This window comes from Hypoxylon trugodes (assembly GCF_022578975.1).
Source record: "Hypoxylon trugodes strain CBS 135444 unplaced genomic scaffold F4822scaffold_3, whole genome shotgun sequence".
NCBI classification, from domain to species: Eukaryota; Fungi; Ascomycota; class Sordariomycetes; order Xylariales; family Hypoxylaceae; genus Hypoxylon; species Hypoxylon trugodes.
Genome location: NW_026250018.1, coordinates 2,910,439 through 2,935,787, shown reverse-complemented (window position 1 = coordinate 2,935,787; position 25,349 = coordinate 2,910,439). Strand labels below are relative to the sequence as shown.

Here is a 25,349-nt window from a genome sequence, read left to right as displayed (position 1 = left end):
CCTGAGCTTCAAAAGTGTTATCTTATCGTCTTATCGCCGATAAGAAAATCGAAAAAAGTTCCGGGTCGTCGATACGCTCATCTTTCTCGGTCGCATATAAGACATACTTTTTTAGTAAGGGTGGCTACATAATGGCTCTATCGTGACAATGAAGACCGATTTTAAAGTATGCTTCCATATAACTATTTTTACCTACTTAGGGGGCCTACTAACTGTTTGGGTAGTTTTCCAATCTCCTTGGGACCGTCTACTGCCAGGGCAATTTATTGTATAGTCCTGATGGAACATGCCTCTTCTCACCCGTAGGAAATCGGGTCACAGTATTCAATCTTGTAGAGTAAGCTGTTGTTCGCATATTGACTTCAATTGGTTACAAATCGAATACTGATTAAGTTCCATTATAGTAATAAATCCTACACACTTCCATTCGCGCATAGGAAGAATATCTCGAGAATCGGCCTTACACCGCGGGGTAATCTTTTACTCTCCGTCGACGAAGAAGGCCATGCGATCCTAACCAACGTACCTCGACGGGTATCCATATACCACTTCTCCTTCCGATCCCCAGTCACAGCTCTCGCCTTCTCCCCCTCGGGACGCCACTTCGCCGTCGGATTAGGACGAAAGACAGAAGTATGGCAGGTTCCCTCAACTCCCGACTCGCACGCTCAGGGCGAGTTGGAATTTGCGCCATTCGTTCGACACCACACACATATGGGCCATTTCGACGATGTCCGTCATATTGAGTGGTCGACAGATTCACGCTTCTTTTTAACCGCTTCGAAAGATTTGACAGTCCGGATATGGAGTTTAGACGCCGAGGAAGGATTCACCCCAACAGTTCTGTCGGGTCACAAACAGGCTGTCATAGGCGCTTGGTTCTCGAGGGACCAAGAAACAATATACACAGTCAGCAAAGATGGAGCTGTCTTTGATTGGCAATACACAAGGCATCCTAATGCCGCCCCGAGGGACGAAGATGAAGATGATATGGATGTTGACGGCGACGACATGCGCTGGAGGATCGTCCAAAGGCATTACTTCATGCAAAATAACGCCCACGTCCGATGCGCTGCTTTCCACCCCGAGTCCAACCTCCTAGTTGCCGGGCTCTCCAATGGAATTTTCGGCCTATACGAAATGCCCGATTTTAACACAATACATACCCTCAGTATATCCCAAAACGAAATCGACTTCGTTACAATAAATAAAAGCGGAGAATGGCTAGCTTTTGGAGCTTCGAAATTAGGCCAATTACTTGTTTGGGAATGGCAATCCGAGTCTTACATATTAAAACAACAGGGACATTTCGATTCCATGAATTCTTTAGTGTACTCTCCAGATGGAAAGCGGATTATCACTACCGCTGACGATGGCAAAATCAAAGTCTGGGATGTCGAATCCGGATTCTGCATAGTCACCTTCACCGAGCATACAAGTGGTGTGACAGCGTGTGAATTTGCCAAGAAGGGCAATGTATTATTTACTTCAAGTTTAGACGGTTCCATACGAGCTTGGGATTTGATCAGATATCGAAACTTCCGAACCTTCACAGCGCCAAGCCGACTTTCCTTCTCCTGCATGGCAGTTGATCCCAGTGGAGAGGTAGTTGCTGCCGGATCCCTAGATTCATTCGATATTCACATCTGGTCTGTTCAAACTGGCCAATTGCTCGACCAACTCGCTGGTCATGAAGGTCCCGTCTGCTCATTAGCGTTTTCGCCGAATGGCAGTCTTTTATTCAGTGGAAGTTGGGATCGCACAGCCAGAATGTGGTCAATATTCAACCGCACACAGACCAGTGAGCCTTTACAGTTACAAGCCGACGTCCTAGACATCGCAGTCCGACCGGACTCCGCACAACTTGCGATATCCACGCTCGACGGCCAGTTATCATTTTGGTCGGTTACCGATGCGGAGCAAGTGTCCGGACTGGACGGTCGACGAGACGTATCAGGAGGTCGAAAGGTCACTGACCGAAGGACGGCCGCTAACGTAGCCGGCACCAAGAGTTTTAATACTATCCGATACAGTACTGACGGGAGTTGCCTTCTAGCAGCAGGTGGCAGCAAATACATATGCCTCTACTCTGTAAGCACAATGGTGCTACTGAAGAAATTCACCGTCAGCGTCAACCTTTCGCTATCAGGAACACAAGAATTCCTAAATAGCAAATTGCTAACCGAAGCGGGACCCGAGGGACTTCTCGATGACGAGGCTGACCATTCAGACCGTGAAGCTCGACGGGACAAGTCATTACCTGGCTCAAAGCGAGGTGGTGATCCATCCGCCAGGAAAAAGTTGCCCGAGGTGAGAGTGACAAGTGTTGGTTTCTCGCCCACCGGGACTGCATTCTGTGCTGCATCAACAGAGGGTCTCCTCATATATAGTGTGGAGAACGATCTCCAATTCGATCCATTCGATCTGAACATGGAAATAACGCCCGCATCCACTCTTGCTGTCCTTGAGAACGAAAAAGATTATCTCAAGGCTCTTGTGATGGCATTCCGACTTAACGAAGCGCGCTTGATCAAGCGAGTCTTCCAAGCGGTACCATATACAGATATCCCATTGGTGGTAGAACAATTCCCTACCGTATACGTCGCAAGGCTATTGCGATTTGTCGCAGCTCAGACCGAGGAATCCCCGCACATCGAATTTTGTCTATTGTGGATCAAGGCGCTGGTTGATAAGCACGGGTCTTGGCTTACAGCAAATCGGAGTAAAGTAGACGTTGAACTCCGGGTTGTCGCGAGGGCAATAACGAGAATGCGAAACGAAATCAAGCGATTAGCAGATGAAAACGTATATATGGTAGACTATCTACTCGGACAAGCCGGCAAGAAGACAGATACAAATGGACAGAGCCTCATTGGAGGTGATGTGTCGATGAAGATGTTGGCATCAGGGGAAGCGTTGGGTTCAGACGAGCAAATGCTGTCCGAGGGCGAATCTGAGGATGAGTGGATAGGTCTAGAATAAGGAATTCGCTTCCGTTTTAAGATATACCCAGATAATCGAAATCTATAAAGGTCTTATGTATAAAAAATATGTATTGATAAGGTATTGGCGTTCTATCAATTTAATTGTTGGTATAACGGAAGCCTATTCTACCCCTTCTCAGTTCAGGCCTGCGCGTGTGAATTGGCAAGTCCATGATGTCGCCTGTGTATCAGGCTCGGCTTGTTTATTATCTGGGTCCTGGTTCAGCGACGGGATCGTGTTTTGGGGGGCGTTGTTAAGCCCGGGGGCCTCTCGCTTCCGTGCGGTATCGATAACCACGCTACCTTGATCATAGCATTGATATAAATGCTAACGAGGAAGTACACGACGCTATAACAGGGCGCCCAGAAGTCGATAGGGAGAGATCCTTCGTATCGAATATACAGATCGGCGAACCGCAGTAGCCAAGTGATAACCAGTATATGCCAAAATCGGGCGCGTATTGTGCTACGGACGCTTTGGGCGTCGCGGGAGCCGAGAATATAGGCCATGGCGCTGATGTAGACTATGCTCATAAAAGGAACAATCTATGAAAGTAATTTATTAGCCCTCGAGTTTGTTAGATAGAGATGGGATGCATTTTTTTGTTGATGAAGGATGTTACATACCAACAGGTTGATAATACCCAGCCGGAGAACCTGGGAAGCCATGTCCGTATGACCTTGGAAGCATATGTTCAAAATCCATAGCAGGGTGTCGCGTAACGGTACGTGAATGAGCCCCCCGTAAATTGCCAATTTCAAAACGCGCACAATGAACTGATTGCCATACAGAGATTTATCTCTTTCGAACCACAGGGCGCACAGTCTTATTACGTATGAAAAGTCGATGCCAGCCACCTCTCCATTTCTAGTCAACCATGAGGCCACTAATTCCTCTAGGCCATACAGACAGGTGACAGCAAATGCACTCATCTTTATCCAAGACAAGCCATTTCCCGCTGTAGCCAGCATATCTTGCTTCGCTATCGTATGGTTGGTATGAATAGACTCGTTCGGGATAGGCTTCACTAGAGGAGGGGATTCCTTCTCTGGGGGAAAGCCTGGGTGGGAGTTGGTAAGCTTGTGGGCAAGATTTTAGGCATTTTGCGGCCGACTTACTTCGGTGTAATGCGTACTCGTATGCCTGCCGGAGGACCATCAGAAAGGTATGGAAATTCGGATCGTCGTGCGACTGGAATTTATTCAGGCCACGATGATCGGTATCAAGAGCGAGCAACTTGCCGTGGCGAGGCTGGCCGGGTCCCGGACTGACTATCTAAACAGACGACAGTGTTAGGCCTAGTTTGCCAATGAGGGGGAAAAAATCGGATGCGCGAAGCTTACCGGACCCAACGAGAGCTTTCCAACCTTTGTTGGTCTCCTTTCAAAAATATCGCAGATATACGGCTGGACGTCCTCCGAATGATACCGGGTCACATATGCGTCGTAAAACTCGGATTCAAGGTCTAGGAGGCTATGGCTCTCTATGGTCATTAGTTGTAGTAGCTTTGACGAGGAGCCGCGATAGTATGCCATGCAGGCTAAACATGACCCGAAGAAGGCAGATCTGCTACCTATGTGAGGCACACCTAGGAAAATAATTCCCTTCGTCATTGACGCTATATCGGTTGGTCTGGCTTTAGCAAGAAGCAGGACCTAAGCCACTTCGTTAATCAGTCTGAGGTGGGAATATAATGGTGCTGATCCTCTAGGAAATTAGATGTCGTATTTACCTTCTTTAGTAGCAGCCCCCCAAAGCTGTGTGCGACGAAGACTATGGGTCGCCGAGGATGAGCCTACATGGGTATAACGTTTAGTATATAGTACTGCTCCTGTTCGGTGTTCGGTCCTCACCTTACGGATATCCTGGATATGCTCTAGTAGCTCAGATGCATGATCATGAAATCCCTTCTCGGCGACATCCGAATCCCACCGTGTTTGGTGGTTGACCAATACAATTCTGGTATTCTGGAGGCCCTCAACTTGTGGTAGGAGATCGCTGAGCCAGTTGACCTCGGCGTCATTGCCTTTCTTATGGGTCCAGGCGCTTTCTGCGTTCGAGCCAAGACCGTGGATGGCAAAAATGCTTGTTATAACGTCAGTAAACACTTTCCCACCCATTATTTAAGGTCTACTAACTCAACTGCGGCTCCTTCTCCCGCATCGTACACAACCTTCGTAGGTCGATAGACGGGGGATGTAGCGTAAGGTACCAAGAGGTCCATCGGTGTCGGCATAATGACGTGGATTGGTGATATTATGAGAAGACATAACAACGAAATGGTTAAAGCAACGCTGTGAAATGCAACTTTTAATCTGTATTGTAACAGGTTGGATGTCTGAACAGTGGAATTTAAGAAGCTGCGGATATACGCAAAATAACAGTATACGAAGAAGAAACCATATACAGTCAATTGCCCGCAGAAGTTAGCCCAGGCTAAACTTGCGAATGCAACAATGAAACATAGTACTACCAAGCCGCACTTGTCCGGGGTACTGTAGGTTCGTGTGAATGAGAGCTCCGAATGATCATGCCGGATAGGAGACCTTGAGCAATCGAACTTAGGTTGAGAGATTTGGAACGCGCCAAGTACCTCCGGCGCAATATGGGGGGAACAGCCTAGGGTTCGAGGAGAACTTGTTGTGTATGTCTGCATTTTGTGGTGATTAGTTCGCTACTAAACTTGATTGCTAGAGGAAATGCTGATTAAATGTGACGGCCATATCGGCAACTTACTTCGATTCTAAGTGTATATAGGTACGGAGAGTTGGATATCGCCGCCGCCTATGGCTGGCCACCTAAGCAGCCACTAGAAAAAGTGTAGATTCCTATTACTATAGGATATAGACCAAGTGCCGCCTCATACGATACGCTGCCGGGGAGGGCTCACACCCCTAAGTCCGCAAATGCCATCCCAAACAGCGCAATTAGTTTCCAATTGTTATACCGAGTTAACAAGTAGGCATACTCCCGAAAAGACACGCACCTTTAGGATCTATAGGATAAGATGCCCTCATCTCACACACACTATCTTCTCACGTTATGTGTTAAGGGGTGGCTTTAAACCCAGGCGAAAAATTTGACATAACAAGTGGGAGCTGATCAAGGCCGCTAGTTTTGGTGTGCCTCCGCTTCCAAACATGTGAATCGCCTCTGCAGCACATTAATAGACAGGTTTGAGACTCCATCCTCATGGCTTGATACGGTATGATTTTAGGAGATAAAAACCACTTGTTCTGTTCCCTTTACAATTAGATTTAGTTGTATAACGCAGCTGAATAATATGGAAGAAGCCCCATTCAAAAAATGCCAAGAACTATGCAAAGAACTGGAGATAATCGAGGGTGAGGCTGCTGAGATTCGACTCAGGCCATCTACCGGTCCACTAGACACGATGATAACGCAGAGAGAAACACTACCTGGAGAACCCCGAATTGAACTCACAGACCCGGACATGTGTGCATATCTCCAGAGAGAGCTAATGACGGAGACTTTGAATAAACTCGCGCGACATTTTTGGCTAATGACGACACAAAAAAGCGAAAATATTCTATCTCTCACGGAACAAATGGTCCAGGGTCGTGAGATTACTATCACAGAGATGCCGGGTCTGCACCTGGTATGGGTCAACGGTCGGATATGCATCAAACCCCTACCGAAGTATCTTCTCTCGCATGACTTCTGGAAATACTATCTCCTCTCAGCCAGCTCGCCTATACAACAAGGCCAGAGGGAGGAGCTTCTTCGGGCAGCACGAGGGTTTCTCCGCTCGTACTCGTACCTCATCCAGCACGAATCCGACTTCCGGTTGGCTACAGAACCGCCAAGAATCCACCTTATTCCGGAGGATATATCATATACTGAATTTGCAGCTTTCATCGAGCGCTGCAAATTTGGGGACGAACTTGTTTCGCCGCGCTATCAAGTTGGCGAGTTGCGTCTCACGCGTCTTAATTTCTGGAGCAAAATCCTTCTCTCGAAAGCAACATATTACCATGTAAAGCGGGAATACGCGGCCTACTTTGAACAGTTTTACGCTCCTTTCCTTTTCGTCTTTGGGGTATTCTCGGCCGTCATAAGTGCTATTCAGGTTGTTCTCAATGTTCGAACTGTTCTTGAGCCTAGCGATGTTTGGATTTTATTCGCTAGGGTGGCCCGGGGGTTTGCACTCTCCACTCTCTTCCTTGTCGCTTGTGTTATTGCATTTCTACTTCTCACTCTTGCGGTATTAGTTTGGCGGGAGACAATGTATGCATTCAAAGGCCTATATCGCGAACACAGGAGGACGAGGACGAAGAAGGAAATGCCGCAGGATCAAGAAAAGCAAAAAGATTAGGTAATGGTGGCTTAGGCACTTAGGCATTGTGAGTGAAGTATAAATGTCGTAAGGGGCGGCGGATAGATGCTTACATAATGTACATTATACATTATACAGTTTAGACTTTCCTAATACGGTGTCAATAAAGTGTCACTTTATGTGCCACACAGTTAATAGTGCGCTGAGTTTGTTTCAGATACACGCACTTCCCCTCCAAATCTTAACTCTTAGCTCTTAATTATTTCATTACTTTTTCCCTTTACCACCCTCAAATCCAAACCCATCCAAAACTCTTCCACCGCTATGTTGTCCAAAGAGTAGTTATACCCCAGCCAAAGGCGTACTTATCTAGGTAAGCACTTGCGGAGGGTTTCAAATCGCGAGACTAAGCTACTGTATCATCAAACACCGATAGCACGCGGGCTTAACGTAAACACCCAAATCAGACGCCATCCCGGCCTCGTTGACCGATATCGTCCGAACAGCTAGCCACGACTTCATGCAAGAAGGTTCATGTCTCGTTGGATTGGACAGCTCGTTGGTATCACTACAGCCATCTAAAGCCATCAGAATAAGCTGTCAACAAAAGTGAAGGGGTGGCAATACCATCCACCATCCACCATCCAACCTTAGATTTCCTTGGGACATTCAAGGTCGGTATGTCATACCCACTTCAACCTGTCAATATCTTATTGACTCGAGCCGCACTCTTCGATTTCATTTATCAATTCAATTGATCAATGTCGGGTTGTACGTGTTGTATTGGATGCCGTATCGCTAGTGATCTCTTTCTAGGTCCTATCCTAGGTAATGTTGTATAACTCGATGTTGGGACTAAGTGTGCAAGAAAAACTCCATACTGCACTAACAGCACATCGAGGGGTATATACCTAGGTATGTAAGATTCCGCGGAATTCCTGGGAACTATTCTTGTTGCACAGATTTGTCAACCTAACAGTCGTATCAGCGTGTCCGCGAACGAGGGGATCGCCGAATTCCTCATACTGACAATTCAATAGACCAGATTGCCTAGTATTTTAGCAACAAAGATTTACTACTTGGCAAGGCGTTCTACCGGATTAGTAGTCTTACTACCTATTTATGAGGACTTTGGGAATTGTCCTGTTAGTAGTTAGCTATGGGACTATTTGTTAGTGCTGATATGGCGATCTTGCTGAGACCAGCATCCGACCCGCAGCCAATACAACCTAGACACGGCAACTAATAGTCCGCAATCGCAGTATAGCTGCCTAACATGCTTTTCATTGGCCGTACCTACATCAAATATCTATGTTATGCAGCTAATATGATAGGACAATTCAATCTTGTGATGTACCACATATTCACACTTCGAACAAAAATTTTAGATACGTATGCCTAGGAATTATGGTCATTCTATGTTACCATTCCAATGGGGAGGCCTAATTGGATTTTATCACAGTAGCACTGATTCAACAGTAGTTATTGGCACCCATCTACTCCAACCTCACTGGCACAAGACACGTATAAGTGTTGGCTTATAATCCAGACTATATAAGAGACGAACCCTGACAGCTTACCACTCGCTGTCAGTTAATATATATACGTGGAATGGTTAGACTTAGTCTAACCTGAGCCCTCCCTAGTAGAAAAATGGGACTGGTTTGATTTGTCGTGTACCTACCTAAGGTATCCGTAAGTGTAATTACTCACGACTTGAACTTCCAAGCACGACGTCTCTCACATAACCCGTTATCGGGCATATGAAGGCGGGGTCTAAGGGATTTACATACACGTACATACCTCTTATCTAGTAGTTAAAAGCCGGAGCAGTCTCTAGGTGGCCAATAAATGACTCCGTTAACCGCCTCTTGCCACTAAATCGCGTCTACTAGTACGTGTATATGAGCGATCCCCAGGCACCCACCCACATGACTATACCCCGGATGACTACCATACCGCTTATCTGCCGCCTTCCATATCTGCCTTACCTAGGTACGCAAGGCTGAAAAAGGGCAATTCATTGCCTCCCGAACACGATTTGCCTAGTTATGGTCTATAAAAGGAGGCCAAATTTCTCAGAGTCCTCTTAAGCCACAATCTAAACTCAGCCCTTTGGTGAACACAACACGGGATAAGCCGGATAAAGATGGATTATAGTGCAGTGTTGAATAATCTGCTCCCGAGCATGGGCGTGAATACTTCTTACGCAACAGGGAACACGTCGACGTCCGACAACACATATCATGTCAAAGCGGTTGAGAGCGTTCTAACGCTCGTCGGACTCCGTGGTTTAGCTCCCTTTTACGGATTCATAGGGGGCTGGCTCGGCATTGAGCCGTCTTATTTACTTACGGCCATCGGCGTTCTCTGGGCGCTCAACAAGCTACTCCGTCAGCTGTATGCCTTGATTAACAGCACCGTCAGCGAGTACTTTATGAGCAGCATCCACATTCTGAACAACGATGATATATATATGTATCTCATGGAATGGTTGGCTACCCAGCCCCGAATGGTTAATACGAGGTCTTTATTTGCCGAGACTGGGAGCAGGAGAGGGTGGGAAGACGAGGATCCCCTGACTGTGGGTCGAGATCGTTCTGGTCGCTATTTGAATTTCTCAAACCAAGAAGCTAGAGCGGTAAGCTTACCAACCAACAATCGCTCTTATATCCCAGACACTAAGGATGCTTCTTTGCTAACATCCAATTAATAGCCCCCGCAGTACAGTCCGGCAATGGGGTTGCACAGCTTTTGGTGGAAGGGGCAATATTTTCGGCTTCAGCGCAAACGGCAGTCCATATTCAACGACGGGATGAGTTCAGCTCAATTTTTCAGAGACCAAGAAGACATCACCATATCCTGTTTCTGGAGGAATCCAGGTAAAACTTCCCCCCCTCTCGCCCTTTATTTCTCAGCCGCATTCTAGAAAATTTTAAGCTTACGCAAACTTGTCAGAACCCATAAAACAGCTATTAGCACACGCCAAGGAGCGGTATTATAAGGACCACCAGGCTCGGACGGTCGTTAAGCGGCCCACCACGTGGAACAGTCGCCGGTATCCCGGACGCACCGGCTGGCATCAGGTTGCGAACCGACCAGTCAGAGACATCAAGACCGTTGTTCTAGACGAGAAGCAAAAGCTTCAGGTTCTAGCTGATATCGACGAGTATCTACACCCCGAGACCCCGAGATGGTATTCTAATCGCGGCATTCCATTACGTAGAGGCTATCTGTTCCACGGGCCTCCCGGGACAGGCAAAACTTCGCTATCGTTTGCTCTCGCTGGTATCTTCGGTCTTGACATCCACGTGATATCGCTTCTCGAACCGAGCTTGACCGAGGAGGATCTAAGCATCCTATTTGCTTCGCTTCCACGACGATGTATTGTGCTATTGGAAGGTAAGCCCCCCCTTTCGTACCCCAAATGGGGAGATCTAATCACAATTTATCACCAACCTGCTAACCCCCAACCAGACATCGACACAGCCGGCCTCCGGCGCCCCTCCCCCTCCCCCTCCCAAAGTAATACCGCAACCAACACCGAAGACACCAAATCCCCCAAACCCAACGGCATCCCCAAAACCACCGCCCCCGAAAACTGGGACGTGCGTGACCTAGCCAAAGCGCTCAAAAAAGAAGGCGACGACAATAAATCCGGCATCTCCCTCTCGGGTCTCCTAAACGCCATCGACGGCGTAGCAAGCCACGAGGGCCGCGTGTTAATAATGACAACCAACACCCCGGAAACCCTAGACGAAGCCTTAATCCGGCCCGGCCGCGTAGACCTACAAGTCGCATTCACCAACGCAACACAGGAGCAAGCGGAGCAGTTATTCGTGCGCATGTACGAGGGTGATAAAGCCCTTTCCCCACCCTCTCCTCCCCCATCTCCTTCATCCGAGAAACCGGTACTGGAAGTAAATGGAGCGGAGAATGGGGCGCTGAGTTTAAATGGTGCGCCGGTGGAAATGCTTGATAACGATCTCGATATCTCGGTTTCGGAATTACCTGCTATTGCTAAGGCGTTCGGGGCTAAGATCCCGCCGGGTGAATTTTCGCCCGCGCAGATCCAGGGGTATTTGCTCAAGCGCAAGAAGCAGCCGCGTAAGGCGCTTGAGGAGGCGGATTCGTGGGTTTATGGGTTGGTTAGGCAGAAGAAGATGCGGACTAAGATTATGCAGGTGCAGTAAGTACGTAGGTATGTATGTATGTATTCCCTTGATATTTCTTTAGGCGTGGGTAGGTGGGTGACTAGAGGGGGCCGGCCTGGGATACACATTATACTTGGGTGCATACGTTATTTGGGTGGGCAGACGGGGAGAGGAGCACCGGGAAATTGTAGAGGTTGATTTGTTTGCTCGTTCGAGGAACCATTGGTTGGAGTTCGGTTTTGAGGGGTGTGTTGATATTAGCATCTTCTCGGAGCATAATGAGTCTGTACCTAGATGGGGACGAGGCGAGTAGTTGACGCCCGTCCCGAATGAAAATCGATTTTGGGACGACGTAGCTTGCTATTACGTATCCTATGTTTATTAACCGGGTTTAGTGTATATCTGGGAACACTCACAGTGACTTTGAAATGATTTGTATATTCATGACTTGTGCTATATCAAGTAGTCACCCTCGACAACACCAACTACTCTCGAAACGTCTTGTCATTATCTTTACGCCATTACCAACGCTATCACCACCGCTATGTTTCAATACTAGGCCCTTTTTCTTCAATCCGGACGATTAAATCGTGTTGTGTCTGAAGGTTCTGCGCCGAGCTAAGGGACCTCGCGATCGTAGTTTCATTCTTCTCAACCACGATCCTTCTTAGTGCTTTTACTAAGAAGCCCGATACTAGATCCACGCTCCAACTATCTGGTATCACTGATAAAACATCGCCAACATCAAACCACCCGCCAAACTTTTCCAGGAGCAAGCCTGTCTGTTCCACTCGGTCGCTGACGTCTTCAAGTTCGAGGAATTCACCGAGTAAGGCACGAAAAAGCCGAGCTTGTTGGTCTTGTGTCGGGGGCATACTATCGCGGCGTTTCGGGGCTTTGAAACTTTCTGGACTTGGAGGAGGTTGGTTTTGTTGAGCCTGGTAAATGGTGTAGATACTGGCCCCGCCTCTGAGACAATACGCCACAGCTGTATCGTAATCTCCGAGCCGGTGGACCAATAAGCGTAAGGCATCTTCGTGTTTCCGTTCCCGACCATCGAGAATAATTGTCTCGGGTACGAGGAGATCGTCGGCTGTGTTACTTAGACTTGAGATTCGGTCACGAATTACTGCCGAGTCGTAATCATAGTTACCGCCGAGTAATTGTAGGAGTCGTAGCCGGCTATGCCATGCTTCGTCATCAGGGGGAGCATTATCCGTCAAAAATTGGCGATATGTCGGTTTCGGAGGATGTAGAGCTCGGTACGCCGTATAGGTAGACATCACTACCTCACGGGCTTCAGTCGATGATCGAAGGTGACTGATCACAATATCGAGGTAATATGTGATCAACTCGTTTACGTATACAGTATGTCCTTTGCCGAATACGAGGAATTCAAGATAATATTTAACTGCATCTGGGGCTTCCTCCCTAAGAAGCTGGACCACCTGGCTAGGCTCAAATTTCGGTGCGCGGGTCTTGTCGTCAGCAAAGATCTGAACACCGAGTTTTGGGTTGCGATTCGCAAGCCATATCCCATACTCCTGGACCAAGGCCTGGTTACTAATCTTCGAAAGATATTCGCGCACGCGCTGTTCGCCATCGTTCAATTCTCCTCCGTCGTCTCGTTCACCCTCAATAATACGCCTCCAAGTAGCCAATACATCTGCAATCATCTTACGGCTTTGGTACAGCCTGCTGAGCACATAAAGGCGGTGATAAGACTCAACCAGTGTCTCTGCCCTATTGAAACAGTCGACTCCGCTGTCTACAAGCTCGTACAAGTCCGCACGGATCGACTTTGCTTTGACTGGACCAGGGGCTGAATGCTGATCGAGTTCGAGAAGAACAGCAAGTAAGGCCGCATCAACTGTACGAAATACCTCGTTCTCGTCAGGTATGCTGCCGAAACCCTTCTTACGCCGCCAGGCAGCCAGAAAACGCCGAAGGAAATGTAATACAGGTTGTGATAGCGCTTTCATAGTAGAAGTATCTTTGTCGAAGTTTCTACTTGAGATAAATTCCTCGGCAGTCGACTTGACACCACCAAATATCCATATGCCTCGTTTCGTTTCGATGACTTCGTTACGAACCCCAGGTATAAGGGACAAAATAACTCGAGGATCTAGAAGGCTATCAACCAATATTTCTTCCATAGCTCGTAATTCCGATTCCGAAAAAGGTGTATCTTCTGATTTTAAGAAACTTTTCAACAAGAGTATTCCTAATCGTTGTCGTATATAGCTGAAAGTTAGGAACTCTAATTCCGATTTAGCATCCTGACCACGGAAAGAGTTCAATATAGTAAACAAGTCTCGCCGTTCAGCAGCAGCCCTATCTGGCGTGGCAACCGTCTCCTCAAGCTGCGCATCTAATCGTAGTATTAATGGATTTCGAACAGCCCACCATATATTCTTTCCAGACCATACGGCTAAACGGGCTGTGGTTCCAGCAAGGCGGCGCGCAAAATCTTCCTCTTCGGAGTTGCGTATTGCCTGCCATCCCCCGGGTAAGGAGTCTTCGCTTTGGGAGTCGGTATCCCTATCGAAGAGCTCCCTCTCCTTCGACATCCTTTCCATTGTAGAGGCCGTTCTTGAGTCGAAACTTCGTAGCGACATCGTGGGGGTTTCTGCGCCGCCTGACGAGAACGGACTGAACCTCCGCCGACACAATCTTTTCACAATTTCTGAGAAGTGTGTATCCTGTTTTCCATGAAGGGACCTAATCCCAATATTTTGTGGAGACTTAATAACTGACCCAGTATTTGGTGGTTCGAGCCAATGTTTCGCCGTATCACCCTCGGCCACATCCATATCCCAACGTTGGATCTCAAGGCCACAATGGACGCCATCAGGGAATTCCCTCCCCATTGATGCGAGAACATATCCTTCTTCCTCCGGGCCGAGGGATGCTCGTGACGAGGATATATCCGTAGAACCTCCATCGACGACGATCTCTTTAGGATATCGATCAAATTCAATAGTAGGTCTTGTTGGATCTCCATCTAGATTCACGAACATACCAATACCTGGCTCTAACGGGCCCGTACCAGTGACTAGCAAAAACTCTTCTGGACTCGGTGATGCGATGAGCGGTTTAAGCACGGTCGGTAATGGCTTATTGGTTGGAGTCACTCGACCCGCTTGGCCCGTTTGACCTTTGGCCGCACCATCGGGCGTCAGAGCACCCGTTCCCGTATTTTCTTCGGTTGATGCCTGGCCCGCCGTTGATTCAGGAGTTGGCTGTCGGGAGATAGGATCTTCATCTTCAGCGCGATATTCCTGCCTCCTGCTAGCTCCCGTGATAAAGTCACCCAAGCTAGTGCCTCGCCTGTGAGCGGGAGGGTCAGGGCTCTGAGTCTGGGGACGAGACTGAGCGGAGGAATTACTTCGTAGCACCCCACCCGAGCTGCCCGAAATATGCTGGGCCTGTCCAACAATGTTACCCGGCTCAGCCTCATCTAGAGAAGAGATAGACATCAAAGGGATTTTCAATTGTTGGTTGATTTCGAGTAGCGCATAGCGTCGCGAGTCGGCTACACAGGCAATCGAGTCCCTTCTTACGGATATTGTGCTTCCCGCAAAATCGATGTTCTTGATAGGATGGGGGGAGTCGGCTATGCGAACGACCTGAATCCTCCGGTTTAATGACAACAGTATAGCGACTCCTCGTCCATCGTTATCGGTCTCATCCGCGTTTAGGTCTATGCCGCCCACCCAACTACATTTTTTTACTTGTGTTGTACCAAATACCGGGCTTAACTCTGGAAGCGAATAGAAGGTGACAGTCCAGTTGCATAGAATACAAGCCTTGCCGACTGCAGGTAATAATAAGATCTGTTGAACACCGGGTCTTGTAGCTTTGGATGTTCCGGAGGGTTCGGAAAAGGCTGGGCGCAGTCTCGATGCGAGAATAAAGGTCGGGACGCCAGATTTGTCGGCAGGATCTGGAGGTATCTGGAAAAAGTGAAGAAGTTCCGAGTCGGAAGTGCCTACGTATAGATGGTCATCTTAAAGATAATATTAGTTTTATTCGATTTTAAATGGTAATTCTTCTTGATTAAAGGCATTATATGGTATGCGCACCTAAATATTCAACGCAATTGATCTTGATATCGTCCTTGGTGCCATCTTCTGATAGCGGAACATCCGCGAAAAGAGTACGAAGCACGAATGGACCAACACTAAGCTCATTTAGCGACTGTTTGTCGCCTTGAGAACCCGAAGCCATAACGGAAGCAACAGCATCATAAATGGTTGGGATTGGTCATGTTAATGCCTTGTATGTCCACAAATCGTAAGCGGCTGCGAAAGATTAGAGGTAGAAGTAAGTTTGAAGATAGCAGCCTGGTGTTCTGGAAATGTTGGAAGCTGAAGTGGAGAGTTTATTATTATTATCAGCTAAAGATTCAGCTGGGATTACGTATTTAGGTACCATAGGGGAGGGTCTAGAGGGTATGTACTAACCTTAATTGCGCCTCAGGGGCAGCTTGGGGCAGCTACAGTGGATAACATTGTTCTTTCAAAGCACTAAACCCGCTAATCAAACCGAGTTACCGAGCTTACGGGACCCCTGCACATGCATTTAGCAGATGCAACTTGACGATACAGCGGATACATCAATTTTGGAACGAACACGTCTAACCTTCAATTAACTTTCTTATTTCTTACCCTTAACATACTTTATCTCCGTAACTCTTTACAACGCTAGCTAGATTCTCTCGATCGCATCGCTACATATTTCCGCTACCTGATGACCCGATAACCGTGGCAGCGACATCTGTCGAAGCCGAAAGAGAAAAGAAAAGATGGCCACTGTGTCGGGGTCACCCAAGGCCGCGCAACCTACCGAAGATGGACATACCGACACCTCTGGCTTAGATGGAGCGAACCAGTTCCAACATGCTATTTCAGCATGGAGAAGTACGCAATTATAGGTCCCTGCTGCATCGGATCTATCATATTTGGGTCCTAACCGTTTATAGACATCGATTTGGGCTCGTTAATGTCTACCCTTGACAATACGGCCTCAGATATCGTGGCTTTCCAACGAGACTCCACCGTTCAACGAAAAGACCTTGCGCAGAAAACAAAAGATTTTAGAAAACTAGACGACGCGACCAAATTGACAGAAATCAAAAGCCTTTTAAAAGCCTACCAAACATTCATCGACCTCCTCACCAATCATTCGAAATCCACCAATTCCGCATTTTTACAGGTCTACTCTGCCCTCGAAAATGCACCAGATCCATACCCTCTACTCGAAGCGTCGGTCGACTCTATGCTTGTAGCCGAAGATACCCTACCAAAGCTCACCGATGAAAACCAACACCTACAGGAAAACGTCGTCAAACTCACATCGCAACTAGAGGAAACCGAATCGAGGTTACAGTCAGAAAGTGCTAACCGCAAGCAGTTGGAAAACAATCTAGAGACAAAGGTGAAAGAGGTGGAAGAGTCGTGGATCGCAGTCTTGGATGAGAAGAAAGACAACTGGGAAGCAAAAGAGAAGGCGCTGGAAGACAAGATCGAAAGTCAGGATAGGCTCCTAAACGAAATCAAGGCCAGCTATGAGGTAAACCAACGTCTTAAGGGATCCGAAGATGCGGACGCTGAGGGTAGCCACGGTCATGTCACGAACGCCGAGTTGGAGATGGTTCATTCTGATTTAGAACGAACTAGCGCAAGGCTCGCTGAGGTTGAGGCTCGAAACGAACAACTACGACTAGATCTCGCCCAATCCAAATCGCAAGTCCCAGCGCAGGCACCAGTCTTGGAAGATGACCCTGGATATATGCGCATGCGATCGGAGAATTCGTCACTTATCCGCAAACTCGACTCTGCCAGAGTTGAGAAGGAAGCCTTTAAGCGGGATATCGATACGAAACTCCGAAGTCTAGAACGAGAAGTTGGGCTTTTGAAGGAAGAACGCGATGGATTAAAGGTGAAAATTCAAAAATGGAACGATTACGACGATATCAAGCAAGAATTAGAGGTACTCAAGAGTATTGAATTCGCGACAGGGGACGACGACGATGTGTTGGCAGAATCGAATGGTGCCGCTCCCAAGGGGAAGGGTGATACCCTGGAACAATTATTGTTAGCCAGGAATAAGAAGTTGAGTGATGAGTTGACCATCTTACGAGTATCTCATCAAGATCTCCAGAGTCGACTGGAGAACCTGCAAGAGGAAATGTCAAGAACAAACGCAGATCTAGAGAGGTCACAGAACCTCAATGCACAGCTAGAAAATGACCTAGCAAATCTTCAATCCGAAGGGCAGAATGCTTTCCCATCAGGAGTATCAGTAGCTGGCACCTACACAAGATACGCGCCGTCTATAGCACCAGGAAGAAGGGGCGGAAGGACATCGCCGACATCCTCTATCATATCGGGCTTTGATCCCCGAACTACAGGGGGAGAACCAATGGGTGGTGGCTCGGGTATATTGCCCATGATCACTGCTCAACGTGACCGCTTTAAAAAGCGGAATGCCCAACTTGAAGGGGAGTTGTCAGAGTCCCATCGCACAGTGTCGCAGTTACGACAAGAAATCGCAGCCTTGCAGAAGGACAACCTTCAGCTGTATGAAAAGACACGATATGTGTCGACTTACAATCGCAATGGACCATCAGCATCGTCGTCATCGGCGTACTCGTCAAACCCAAATCCGTCCGTCGTTGCTATGGGCGGTACGGGAAATCCAGGGATCACGCTAGACCGTTACAAAAAAGCGTACGAGTCGAATATTTCACCTTTTGCGGCATTCAGAGGGCGTGAGTCAGCAAGAGCGTATAAACGGATGAGTTTCCCGGAGAGGATGGTGTACTCGGTGACGCGGATGGTTCTGGCTTCGCGAACAAGTAGAAACCTATTTGCAGCTTACTGCGTTGCATTGCACATCCTAGTATTTTTCTCGCTCTACTGGCTGGGCACAGTAGACGTCGAGCAGCATTCGACTAATCTGAGCCAGGGTATAGCCGCTGCAGCAGCAGCGGGGGCGGCCGGCGGTAATGGTGGTGGTGGTGGGAGAGGCCAGGCTGCTGCCCATCCTGGAAGCTGGCAAGAAGAGGGTTTCAATGGTCATTGATGATCACGTTCGCAGGATAATACGTCTATTGTATCATTACTAGCCGGCCTTGGTCTTGTCTTATACGGCACGTGTCATACATCTAATACCAACTCGTTTATGTTAAATATTCTATCTACATTGCGTTCCATGAGGCTTGGACGTTAAGGCTACCTCATAGTGTATATACGCTTTAAATGATATTTGTCGGCGGTTAGACATAAGCTAGGCGCATCGTTACATCAAAACAAGGACATCAGAAGTGCAACCTATGAACTACGTCGAAATTAAGTAAGGCTAGCAGAATCGTGAAGCCAATCTTGGATGTTAGTTCTTCGTCGCCTTTCTATAAATAAGAAGAACCTTCTTCATTCGTTCCATATCACGAGACGAAGCTACCCTTCAGGGTCTAGACAAGTGGGCAAGACGGCGAGCCGCCACGTTGGATATGATGCGCGCAATCTGCAGATGGGCCGCCCATAAGAGGCCCTAGTTTGTCTAAGAGGACTTGTCCTAATTGGCTAGAGATCCCTGGACCCGGTATTGACCAATGTTAATACCGGATTCCTATTCAGCATATTCGTACTACAGACATACACATCGTTGAAGTATAGTGGGGGGCTACGTAACCACAGTCATGTCATTACCTGCCTCCCCGATTTGCCCACGGGGTTTTTAATATCAATGGCTTGCTTGACCGGGTCACAAGTGCAATGGTTTGCCTTGGAGATACACATTGTTCAACTTTCACCGCAGGGGAGACACCAATGGGAGAAGGCTAATTACATCCGTTTTTTTCTTTTGGCCGCGGGTGCAACCCACACCCGAGACTGATGCTGTAGTACGGCAGGCGGGAAGAGAGGTCAAGAATGGGGAGGCCTCTACTAGCTCTGCGAGACATCGAAGACATGAGAGTGGATGACTTACCTAGATAGATACATAGGTACGCAGGTAATGTACGGATAATATGGCCAGTCGGACGAGCGAGACGCCTTTTCTAATTCCTCTTTTCAGCACCACCTGAGACGAGGCGAATCTTTAGTTGTTAAAGATTATGATCTGTCATAGCGAGCTAATTCGCACACTACTGTATGTCCGTAATGTAGGGTGGCATTGCATTTTAATAAATTTGCCCGGTTTCTCGCAATTCCAGATATCCAGTCGGTTGCTCTAGTTCCCGGAAAGAAAGAAAAAAGAAAAAGTGGTCAAGATGTATGAGATGCGCGATGATTGGTAAATGCGTATTCTGGGCAAATTAATCGGAACGGGTATGGTGCTTTTCCCCGCTTAAGCGAGAGGGGTAATTTTGTTTATTTTTGGGTGCCGGTCGCGCTTGTTGCTATTCTTAGTGCTATTTCGGGAGGTTAACCGCCAAACTGTAGCGATATGTGGGGAACAGATATTAGCCCAGATTTATTAGTTGATTTCTAAATTAACCCACCTTCTTTGGAGAATCGTGGGCTAATAACCTAATTACTCCCAATCCCTGCTAGTGCGTACTTGTTTATTGATGGCTGGGAAGGTACGAGAGTGCTATGTAGCAATGATCTGATGGCGCGTGCTGCAGGCAACCCAGATCCCTCCAAAGCTTCTTTTTCTTTCATTCTACAACGAATCACCCAATCACACACAACGAAGCTAGCTATGACCTCGAGTGTTCTAGGTTGGTCTAAGAGTCACAATGGATAGCTTCGCCAACCGGATCTACCACTTTCCAGACTAAGAGCCTAGTAATTTACAACCACGTTCAAGATTTCTTCAACGTTAGATCTAGGACAAGGGTCTTCTTAGCCGGACTTTACGCATCTCGGACTTCACCTACCAATCTCACCTTAAGTGATAATTCCATTTCATTTACTTAGCAATGCCTCGCTGGCGTCATTATCCAATCATCGAATTTCGGCCAAGTACTTGTCCGGTCATATAACTCCTTACAGAGCATTTTTCTACTCGGATTCAAGCTTCATGCAGGTAGCTGTCCTTGCAGCCGCAGGGAGGAGTCAGAAGACCTGCACGTCCGTGACACCTTATCCTGATTTCGTACCAACATTGCTCAATGACGAAGGCAGTAGAGTACAAATTGTTCGCTGTAAACTCATATTTTTCATACTGATATTCCAACCTTGCAGAACGCAAATCTTTTCATAATTAACGATAGTTGTTGACCTAATTTGAGCAGGACCTTAGTTCTTTCAAAACACCAGCCATTTTGCCGCTGTACCCCTCTTCATCTCTCAAAGATATACCAAGAAATGACCACCAAGCGTTGAGCGGGTGGCCGAAGAGAAGGCGGCCCTGGCGCTTGCGGACCAGGTTGATCAGCCAGTCAGATCTTCGTTCGCGGGTTTAAATCCCTGTCCACGGGTCCTAGCTGCAGATCGCTTGGCTCTCCATTCAGAAGCCCTTGTTCGGTTGACGGCAGGGATGTTCTCAAAATACAATACTACCCTCCCTCCTTGCGTCTAGCGCTCGCCCACCGCAGAACCATAGGCAAAATGATCATTCTTCAGCTACCCTCGCCTTTTCTTTGATCCCAATTTAGACCCTGAACGGGTACCACCCTATCCGTACCGCTGGACTGGGGTTAGGCGTGGCAGGTAGGCTGGCGGCATCTCCTAGATGCAGATTTAATAAACCCCATCGCATCCCGCTTCTTGAAGATGTCTACCATTGTATATACCATCCTCACATATTTATCCTATATAGCTCTCTCTCCTAGGGGAGATCTTTTCCTTTTACGCTTTCCTATTCTGTCTCCTTAGTATTTCCTTATTTCCTTGATTTCATCATCTATCTCTGTCTATCTACTTGGGTCGGGTTCTTTGGGTTTTCTTATTTCTTATTAGTCTACTACGCATATAACGATTAAGACTACGTTAAGAAATCATCAAACGAAGAAACCACATCGATACGATCTCCAACCAACATATACGACATCTTCATCCTCATCTTCCACATATTCCTTCCGACTCACATCAATCAAAATGTATGCTTCGACGTTATTGGTATCATTTCTCGGCGCTTCGACCGTCATTGCTGCTCCAACATGGCCCGCCTTTAACTGGGACGCCGCCAAGCCCGATGGTCTCGAAACCGTTTCTGAGTACTTCAACATGTTGGCACAGAAGGTCGAATTGGGGAAATTTATGGCAGCCGCACCTGTCTGCGATCTCTCGAAAGCCCAGATGACAACAGGTTTGTTTTCATATTCTAATAAAAGAATCATGACCACCCAACTAACACTGCGCCAGCTCCTAATCCGCTGACTCCTCCATCTCCCGGTTTAACTCTTAAGCACGTGGCTATTGGTCGTGGAACACAAAACTACACATGCGATACTACCAACGCCACCGCTGTCCCCACAGCCGTAGGTGCTGTTGCAACTCTTTTCAACGCTAGCTGTGTTGCCTCGACATACCCGGATCTGCTCCAGATGTTACCAAAGCTGGCATTGCAGTTCAACCTTACGGCGCAAGAAGACTCACGCATGGGCCCCACGAACTTGGCTATTTCGGGTCACCACTTCTTTACCAACAACACGACACCGTTCTTCAACCTCGACACGACTCAATACCAGATTGGTGAGGCAGGATGCTCCAAAGACAACCAAACAGATGCACCGGCCGACGCACCCAAGGGTCAACAAGGCGAGAAGGCCGTTCCGTGGTTGAAGCTCAAGGCCCACGTCGGCTCCACTGGTGACTTGCAAGAAGTTTACCGAATCCAAACGGCCGGTGGCAGCGCTCCAGCGACATGCCAAGGCCAACCTGCCGCATTCGAGGTGCAATATTCAGCACAGTATGTTCTTACCCATCATCACGATTTCTGTTGAGTTTCGCACTAACACTATAATAGATATTGGTTCTGGGAAGGTCAATCTTCATCATAAGCAAGATTACCAACTTCAAACTAGTAAAATTGTACAAATCTCGAAAAATTAAAGGGGCATAGGAGTATTCCATAATAGAGGGAAGGATAGGTGTCAATCCAGCCAACGGTTGGGGCACTGTTGGGTAGATACGGGACCACTATCTTTCTCAGGGTGTTCGGAGGCGGACGCAAGTCGTCGGGGATACCAAGTCATGCATACATACCTTCTTCATACTTCCTATTGAACGATGAGACTACGATGGGATATTCTTTTTATTACGATTCATACCTATTTCTTTCTATTCTCCTCGTATACTACTTTTATTTCACCTTGTTAATAAATTTACAAAATTCACAAATTCCTTCCGTACCATTTGCGAAAGATCATTTCGTGATGTGGTTATAAGTGTGATTGATGCTAAGCTTTGTTTCAAGAAACATCACCCCAATGACATGCCTGCATGCCCTGGGGAGCAGGACTGGGATTACAGGCGATCGGATCTACCATACAAGGATCGCTATGACCCTGTGACAGTATCACTGCGTTACCACGTCCGCCACGGCTACATAAATCGCAACTTACTCTCTTTTTTCTTGAAACGTCACTGTCGATGAGTTACGCACGGTAACACGAAAATGATCAGAGCCAGGTTCAAGAGCGCCTACGAACAGGATTCAATCAGGAATCTACGTAGATTAGCGATTGGCTTCCCCGGTTTTGAACGCTAGGATGATCCGGCTACCGGACCCGAAGGAGCTGGTTTTGACTCCTTCCTGTGGAGGCGATGGCGGCGGCGCAGTCAGGGCGATTGAAGGGATCTGTGACAGGTGGGGGAGGTCTGAGCGCGCTGTCCTGATTGATGAAGTCTAGACTTGGGTCCAATTAAGCTTTATAGTGTCTCAGGAAGGGTCTAGTGATGAGGCGCCAATCGGAATATCATCAAGGTTAGAATCGCCCTGGCCTTAAGAGTTTTTGACTTATGTCTACAGTATCCGAGATGAAAATATCATGACCAATGAAGTACAAACAAGCCATTATAAATAAGTAATGACGTGTACGCTCATATGTGTTATTGATACGAGACTCGATCTAGAACTCTATGACAAATCTGCGCATCGTCATTTTCATTTATGTATATTCATTGTTAATTTACTACTGACATCTAAGATCTTGGCTTATTAGTTAACTTAGAGAGGGGGCGAACGCGGGACGTAAGCCTCCATAGGGTGAATTTCGTGTTGCTGGTGATTGTAGCAAATTATCCTCGAGAGCCTCTGTTTTACTAGTCTATTGCGAAGCATGTGTAGCACAGAAATGATCGACAGTTAAGTTTGTGTCCTATAAGTATATTTTTATCGTAGATCACACGAGCTATGTACATTTGGTATCGATATAAGTAACACTAGGCTTTCGGGGCGAATGAAAGCTCCTGGGTCCATAGATTTTGTCTGACGGTTTCCCATGATTGTCTTTCTGTCGCATAATACCCAAGTGTTCGAATCTAGGGGCTGGTGGCGTCGACGAGGGGCCAATTGATGCCCTTGTCGGCGGCACCGGTGTTTCCTAGACCCGCACAGCTGTATAGACCGACGGGGTTGTTCTCGGTGGCTCTCATGTACTGGAGGTCGATGCACTCCTCTGTATCTTGTGTTAACTCAAACTCTTCCGTATTTACTAGGTTGAGTGAATACTTACGGGGGGTCGACTTCTCAAGAGCGATTCGGCCATCTTCCTTAACTTCCCACTTCTGGCCGTCTTCGGTGTCGGAGCACTCCTTAAGGGAGATGGAGGCCATGTCCTTCCAGTTGCCTAGATGCGTATTAGATTTGTTGCCTCATAGTATTTTTTACCCTATGAAAGTCTTACTCTGGGCACCTGCATCTAGGCAGAGGTTTCCGGTACCAGCTAGCTGGATCTTAGAGCTGCCGGTCTTAAGGTACCATTGCTGCTCGGGTTTCTGGGTACCTGTCTGGCTGAACGAATAGGAAAAAAACGAGTCAGCTTTGATGTTTTCGGGTGATTCCAAAAGGTTAAGACTTACACAACGACGGTGCTACCGCTGGCGGCCGACTTGGGAACGACGACGAACTTGGAGTCAACCATCGACGTGATGTACACGGTACGGTAACCCTCGGGGGCCTGGGCGAAGCCAGTCGCGGCGAACGCCAGCATGAGAAGGGGCGTGGTGGTCAGCATCTTGGATGTTCGTTACGTAACTAAATAACTCTTAGTATTAGGTATAACGTATAACGCTAGAACTCGACGTCGTCATATCGGGGCCATAGGGGGGACTCGAAAGACGGGAGTGACTTATATACACAGCGCGGGTTTACGTAGGGGAATATACTAGAATAGTCTTCCCAGGTTGGCTTGGAGTGTTTTCAATTTACCAGCCTAATTGACAGCCAATCCCCAAGGCTAGCCAAAATACATTAAGGCTTCATCCACAAGCTGGGGAAGTTCCCCAATTCTCGGAGCTTGGTATACATTACCTAATCCGTCAATAACCTATTAATTAAATTGACGGAGGTGGCCCATAAATTGTATCCTTCGATCGTCGGCAGATCCTCTGGGGGAAAGGGGCCACCAATAGATCTGCCGCTATTTGTATCTCCTCCCTCACCTTACCCCCCTATATCGTCACCGGCTAATTTGTGGAAAAGTAACAGTGCGGCATTGATTCGTCGCGGGGATTGACCTTGATGAGATTATTCCCAACTATGTATTACTCCGAAAAAGTTGCAAATTTTCCGTGTTGACGATAATTGTTCATGAAAACTCGAAGAGACCTATATCGAACGAAAAGTGTTCCTATTCCGGGTTTGCGTGATTGACCGGACTGCCGAAATTACCGGGTTGTGGATACTGACGGCGACCCGATTCGGAATACTAATCGTTAGTATAAGAATTGGGAACGGCGTATTGCGGGCGTTGACGTCAAGAGCTACGCGACGGTCTTGGCCACGTTATTAGA

At 47.5% G+C, this 25,349-nt stretch overlaps 8 protein-coding genes across 8 annotated transcripts; 5 read left to right on the top strand and 3 right to left on the bottom strand.

Moving 5' to 3' along the window:
• Positions 1-5: 5 nt before the first annotated feature.
• Positions 6-3,094, top strand: F4822DRAFT_182781 (periodic tryptophan protein 2). Its single transcript, XM_051453432.1, has 3 exons — positions 6-166; positions 225-337; positions 405-3,094. Exons 1-3 carry the CDS (start codon positions 149-151, stop codon positions 2,980-2,982), a joined length of 2,709 nt encoding a protein of 902 aa, XP_051317120.1. The 5' UTR covers positions 6-148; the 3' UTR covers positions 2,983-3,094.
• F4822DRAFT_182777 (uncharacterized protein) lies at positions 3,095-5,513 on the bottom strand. The gene is made up of 7 exons (XM_051453431.1): positions 5,124-5,513; positions 4,839-5,070; positions 4,718-4,780; positions 4,329-4,640; positions 4,104-4,260; positions 3,612-4,045; positions 3,095-3,530 (listed from the first exon to the last, which is right to left on the bottom strand). Exons 1-7 carry the CDS (start codon positions 5,219-5,221, stop codon positions 3,207-3,209), a joined length of 1,620 nt encoding a protein of 539 aa, XP_051317119.1. The 5' UTR covers positions 5,222-5,513; the 3' UTR covers positions 3,095-3,206.
• A 655-nt stretch (positions 5,514-6,168) lies between these two features.
• F4822DRAFT_442359 (uncharacterized protein) lies at positions 6,169-7,321 on the top strand (the record flags this gene model as incomplete). Its single annotated transcript, XM_051462982.1, has 1 exon — positions 6,169-7,321. The coding sequence occupies exon 1, from the start codon at positions 6,269-6,271 to the stop codon at positions 7,319-7,321; it is 1,053 nt and encodes a 350-aa protein (XP_051317118.1). The 5' UTR covers positions 6,169-6,268.
• Positions 7,322-9,431: 2,110 nt separating this feature from the next.
• F4822DRAFT_442357 (BCS1 N terminal-domain-containing protein) lies at positions 9,432-11,839 on the top strand (the record flags this gene model as incomplete). Its single annotated transcript, XM_051462981.1, has 4 exons — positions 9,432-9,923; positions 9,999-10,164; positions 10,241-10,684; positions 10,760-11,839. 4 exons carry the CDS (start codon positions 9,432-9,434, stop codon positions 11,473-11,475), a joined length of 1,818 nt encoding a protein of 605 aa, XP_051317117.1. The 3' UTR covers positions 11,476-11,839.
• F4822DRAFT_182699 (uncharacterized protein) lies at positions 11,840-15,801 on the bottom strand. Its single transcript, XM_051453430.1, has 2 exons — positions 15,522-15,801; positions 11,840-15,445 (listed from the first exon to the last, which is right to left on the bottom strand). Exons 1-2 carry the CDS (start codon positions 15,664-15,666, stop codon positions 11,979-11,981), a joined length of 3,612 nt encoding a protein of 1,203 aa, XP_051317116.1. The 5' UTR covers positions 15,667-15,801; the 3' UTR covers positions 11,840-11,978.
• A 227-nt stretch (positions 15,802-16,028) lies between these two features.
• On the top strand, positions 16,029-18,677 carry F4822DRAFT_182691 (CASP C terminal-domain-containing protein). The gene is made up of 2 exons (XM_051453429.1): positions 16,029-16,358; positions 16,421-18,677. The coding sequence occupies exons 1-2, from the start codon at positions 16,244-16,246 to the stop codon at positions 18,523-18,525; spliced, it is 2,220 nt and encodes a 739-aa protein (XP_051317115.1). The 5' UTR covers positions 16,029-16,243; the 3' UTR covers positions 18,526-18,677.
• A 2,494-nt stretch (positions 18,678-21,171) lies between these two features.
• On the top strand, positions 21,172-22,610 carry F4822DRAFT_182656 (uncharacterized protein). Its single transcript, XM_051453428.1, has 3 exons — positions 21,172-21,699; positions 21,756-22,302; positions 22,360-22,610. The coding sequence occupies exons 1-3, from the start codon at positions 21,489-21,491 to the stop codon at positions 22,391-22,393; spliced, it is 792 nt and encodes a 263-aa protein (XP_051317114.1). The 5' UTR covers positions 21,172-21,488; the 3' UTR covers positions 22,394-22,610.
• Positions 22,611-23,876: 1,266 nt separating this feature from the next.
• F4822DRAFT_427186 (carbohydrate-binding module family 13 protein) lies at positions 23,877-24,571 on the bottom strand (the record flags this gene model as incomplete). The annotated part of the gene is made up of 4 exons (XM_051460694.1): positions 23,877-24,013; positions 24,071-24,184; positions 24,242-24,348; positions 24,417-24,571. 4 exons carry the CDS (start codon positions 24,569-24,571, stop codon positions 23,877-23,879), a joined length of 513 nt encoding a protein of 170 aa, XP_051317113.1.
• Positions 24,572-25,349: the final 778 nt, after the last annotated feature.

Bases quoted from the DNA above. Each gene is read 5' to 3' on its own strand.
- F4822DRAFT_182699 (XM_051453430.1), bottom strand. From the start codon at position 15,666: ATGGCTTCGGGTTCTCAAGGCGACAAACAGTCGCTAAATGAGCTTAGT. The intron at 15,446-15,521 runs GTGCGCATACCA...ATTATCTTTAAG, and splicing joins CAATTGCGTTGAATATTTAG to ATGACCATCTATACGTAGGC.
- F4822DRAFT_182691 (XM_051453429.1), top strand. From the start codon at position 16,244: ATGGCCACTGTGTCGGGGTCACCCAAGGCCGCGCAACCTACCGAAGAT. The intron at 16,359-16,420 runs GTACGCAATTAT...AACCGTTTATAG, and splicing joins TGCTATTTCAGCATGGAGAA to ACATCGATTTGGGCTCGTTA.
- F4822DRAFT_182781 (XM_051453432.1), top strand. The intron at 338-404 runs GTAAGCTGTTGT...GTTCCATTATAG, and splicing joins ACAGTATTCAATCTTGTAGA to TAATAAATCCTACACACTTC.
- F4822DRAFT_182777 (XM_051453431.1), bottom strand. From the start codon at position 5,221: ATGCCGACACCGATGGACCTCTTGGTACCTTACGCTACATCCCCCGTC. The intron at 5,071-5,123 runs GTTAGTAGACCT...CGTTATAACAAG, and splicing joins GGAGAAGGAGCCGCAGTTGA to CATTTTTGCCATCCACGGTC. The intron at 4,261-4,328 runs GTAAGCTTCGCG...TCGTCTGTTTAG, and splicing joins GAAAGCTCTCGTTGGGTCCG to ATAGTCAGTCCGGGACCCGG.
- F4822DRAFT_182656 (XM_051453428.1), top strand. From the start codon at position 21,489: ATGTATGCTTCGACGTTATTGGTATCATTTCTCGGCGCTTCGACCGTC. The intron at 21,700-21,755 runs GTTTGTTTTCAT...ACACTGCGCCAG, and splicing joins GAAAGCCCAGATGACAACAG to CTCCTAATCCGCTGACTCCT. The intron at 22,303-22,359 runs GTATGTTCTTAC...ACACTATAATAG, and splicing joins GAGGTGCAATATTCAGCACA to ATATTGGTTCTGGGAAGGTC.